General features: G+C 38.5%; 1 protein-coding gene across 1 annotated transcript; it reads left to right on the top strand.

Moving 5' to 3' along the window:
• The first annotated feature begins 2,860 nt into the window (after positions 1 to 2,860).
• Positions 2,861 to 3,823, top strand: LOC149573065 (uncharacterized). The gene has a single exon (XM_089815907.1). The coding sequence runs from the start codon at positions 2,861 to 2,863 to the stop codon at positions 3,821 to 3,823; it is 963 nt and encodes a 320-aa protein (XP_089672033.1).
• Positions 3,824 to 4,360: the final 537 nt, after the last annotated feature.

The following is a 4,360-nucleotide window of genomic DNA, read 5'->3' as shown; positions in this document are numbered from 1 at the left end:
TATTCTTGAGATTTTTCTGAAACTAAATCTGAGGCCTTCTTCTTCTTTGGCACTTTATAGTCTTTACAAAAGTGCCCAGTCTTATTACAGTTCCAACATTTTGCCTTGGATTTTCTAGGATTCTTTGATTTTCCATGGGATTTGGATCTACCCATATCAGACTTGTCATTTTTCTTCCCTTTGTTGTTGGATCTCTCACAAACAACAAGAGCTTCCTTAGCCAAATCTAAAGAATTTCTCCTTGTCTCCTTAGATAACAATGAATACACCACATCATCCATTTTGAAAGTGACTAGAGTACTTCCAAGAGCCATCACAAGATGGTCCCATGAGTTCAACAAGGAACATAATAGCATCATACATCAATTTTCCTCATCTATCTTGACACCAGATGATATCAACTGTGCAATAAATAAATTTAAAGCATGTAGATGATCTATAATAGATCCTCCTTCCTCCATTCTTAGAGAATACAAATTCTTTCTTAGGAACAACTTTTTCGCTAGAGATTTGGCCTGATACATAGACCCAAGCCGTGTCCACAAACTATTTGTTGTCTTCTCATCAATAACATTCAAGAGAACTGAATTAGCTAGACAAAGCCTAATGAGACCCTTAGCTTTATGATCCTTGAGATCCAAATCTACTTGAGATATTGATTCAAGTCTCACATCAAGTGAAGCTACCTCCCATAGATCATTATTTTCAAGTAAGTCTTCCATCTTGAGTTTCCACAACTCAAAATTACTGCCATTAAATTTCTCCACCTCCATTTTTTCATATGATGAAGTAACCATCACAATCTACAAATAAGATTTAGAATACTCTACATAAAAACTCCCACTCAACTTGAGATTAGGTCAAAAACCCTACCCAACAACTAGGATCAAAATTGATCAAGCTCTGATACCACTTGTAAGGAAACTTAGGTGCAAAAACAACTTCCTACACCAATTCCTTAAGGAAAGTATTGTGCAAATTCCTATTAAATCCTTACAATTTCAGATTTGATATTATGTAAACAATAATATTGCAATCAACCATGAATACAGAAAATAGATAGAGAAAGAAAATATATAAACATAAACATATGTTAGGGGGAAACCTTTCGATAAACTAACCCCACCCCTCCAAAACCTACACAATTTATTATCTTCAACACAAAAGGTTACAACACAATTGTAATGCAAGTTCTTTTAGGACATGAAAGACCAATCCAATAGGAACCAACAATACACTTTTCACTCTCTCCTATCTACAAACCTAATAATATTTATATCTTGCACTTTCAATTTTTAGGGAAACTTCCAAATAACAACTGTATTAGGGTTTTATCATTCACTGAAAAAGTAGGAACCAATTTTTTTTTTTTGGGTCATTTCCCTGAACCCTGCGTGCTAGATGGAGACTGAAGTGTATAGTACTCAATGATCAATTACCACATGTCTTCATGTCTTCACCCATCATCAAATCTTCTAGAGATAGCTCTTACATGTCATAGGAATCTATCATAACCATTTCAACCATGATCTCCTTACACAAAATTCAAGATGCTGACACATACAAGTGGAGTGACACATCGACATGCCAACTAGACATGTACACTCACACTTAATTACATTATTTGCAAAAAAATCATTTACAAAAAAAAAAAAGAATAGGCATTATCCAAGGTTGAGACACCTTATTCCTAAAAAATACATGTCCAAAGATATAATGTCCATCTAGCAACATGTTGAGAATACTTCAGCCAACCTACCGCTAAGCTCAATCTTCAATCCTTAAGTTGACCCTAAAAAAGTAACTTGTTTAAGATAGCATCTTGAAGATACAAGCTTAAGGAGATGGAACTACAAAGAATTGGGATTGAGAGGGAGTATATCTCAACCTCTACACTAAATCAACCCCAAGATGTGTTGGGGAGAACTCATAATTCCACCAACTATCAAAACACTCATCCAACATTAACTAAACTATTAGCATACCTATTCCAACCTACTCCCTCAATAGAGGTAGGGATAAGGAGATGTGCCAACATCATATTCCAAAAAGAGGATCTAGACTCACCAAAAGGACTGAGTCACTCCCAAATGACCAAGGCAACATCTACTTGAAGGAAGGTAACACTCATGGTCTGCACTTCAAACTAAAGAAGTGGCTTGGTGTCAAACAAACACATAAACCCAAGCATGAACCCTAACTAAGTACTAAATAGATCATGGAGGGCCTAATTCATCCTTTAAGAAATAACATAATATTTTGAACTTCTCCAATGGCCATAAATCTGATCTTTTGTGTTTGAATTGGCCTCTAGTTGACAAAAGGTATCTAGAACACTAATTTGCGCCTTTTGAAAGTGCAAAAAAGTGTTTGATATTCCCCACATGAAATTTTCCATTACCAAATTATCGTACAAGATTTCCCACATAACTAGATGAGATAATGCATGTTCTAGGGGAGAAAATGCATGACAACTTATTTACTCACATGAGATTTCAAATCAACACAAAATTGCCTTCACTCTGGAGGGCATAACTTTCACATCCAAAATTTGGTTGATTCCATTCAAAATGTGTTTGAGATATCTTGACAATGTCTAAAACATGATGGAGCTTAAAGATTCCTAATACCTAATAATTGGAGTTACCACTCAAAATAACACAACCTAGGAAAAAATAGTCTTCCCTTGTTACCAAGGCAAGCAATGAACGAAACATTTTGTTAAACAAGAAAGAAGACATGATCAAATGGACATAAGACATGAAATGAAAGATAATCCACACAATATAGAATGGTATTAATTCACTTACATGATTTCACTAATTCAACCATATCAAAACCATATACCAAAGATGTCAAGATGGAGCAAAATGACATCTTGGTGAGTTTTGATGTGGTTTCTCTCTTCACCAAGGTGCCAATTCCTGACTCAATTGACATCATTAAGGATAAGATGGGTGAGGAAATTGCTTCCTTAGTGGATTTATGTTTGAGGTCCACCTTCTTTTCCTTCCAAGGCGTCTTCTATGAGCAAGTTGACGGGGTGGCTATGGGCTCTCCCCTCTCCCCGGTCATCGCTAACCTTTATATGGAGTGTTTTGAGGAAGTGGCCCTCCACTCTTTCCCCCTTAAACCCAAATGGTGGAAGCGATATGTGGATGACACAAATGTGTGTTGGCCACATGGTCATGACAAGCTTATGGAGTTCCACCAGCACATCAACAACTTTTCCTCTAACATCTCCTTTACGATGGAACTTGAGTCTAACAACCATTTACCTTTCCTCGATGTTCTTCTCATCAAGAAGGCAGATGGAACCCTTAGCCGATGTGTGTATCGCAAGGCCACCCACACTGATTTATACCTCCACTCTTCATCTCACCATCACCCCAGCCAAAAGGTTGGCATCCTCAAGACCCTTGCTCTTAGAGCCCTTAGAATTTGCGATGATGACAACTTAAACCAGGAGTTGGCCCATCTCCGCCAAGTCTTCAAACTTAACGGTTACTCTCATAAACAAATTTCTAAGGCGCTCAACCAAGCCAAATATTTCTTTCTCACCAGTGCCAACCCCAAACCTCTCTTGTCTCTGCCTACCTTGAACGTTGCCCTTCCTTTTGTTGATGGTTTATCCCAAAAGATTGCCAAAATCTTGTCCAAAAAGGGACTTAGGGTGGCCTTCAAGCCCCTATCCAGGGTCCGTAACTATGTGCCCCCTCTTAAGGACCCCAGGGATGCTCTTCTTGACTCAGGAGTCTACAAGATTGTTTGCTCTTGTGGTGTAAGCCTACATAGGAGAAACGGGTCGCTCATTCCAGACTAGAATTAGGGAGCATGGTGCAGACATCAAACATGATAGGGTCCATAAATCTGCTCTAGTAGAGCACTCATCTGCAACCAAACGCCATATTTGTCTCGAGAGCACCCAAATCCTTGTCAAGGAAGATAACTACTTCAAGAGAAAGTTAATGGAAGCCATTGAAATTAACCACCACCCCCTTAATCTTAATCGAGAGGATGGTTGGTCTTTGAGCCAGTCTTGGCAACCATTATTAAGTTCGCTGGATAGTCGTCACCGTCCTTGAGCGTCCCCGCTCCCTGTCCTTTCTCCTCTCTTCTTTGCTGGTCTGGCTCGCTCCTCTGCCTCTTGTGTTGCCTATCCTTTGTGTCATGGCTCTCCCCCTTCTTGTTCTCCGCCACAACCTCCCCTGTCTTGTCCTCTCTTTTCTTGGTTCCTCCTCCCTTCTTTCTTTGTTCATTTTTTCTTGCCTTTTTTTTTTTCCTTTTTTTAATTTTTAATTTTTGTTTTTGTTGTTCTTTATGTTTGGTGTCTTTTCTCTTTATCGTTGTCGCGCTCCTT

This window comes from Cupressus sempervirens, chromosome 2 (genome assembly GCF_028749045.1).
Source record: "Cupressus sempervirens isolate cs-2001-9-10 chromosome 2, ASM2874904v1, whole genome shotgun sequence".
Taxonomy (NCBI): Eukaryota; Viridiplantae; Streptophyta; class Pinopsida; order Cupressales; family Cupressaceae; genus Cupressus; species Cupressus sempervirens.
This window is presented reverse-complemented; position numbering and strand designations above follow the sequence as displayed.

Bases quoted from the DNA above. Each gene is read 5' to 3' on its own strand.
- LOC149573065 (XM_089815907.1), top strand. From the start codon at position 2,861: ATGGAGCAAAATGACATCTTGGTGAGTTTTGATGTGGTTTCTCTCTTC.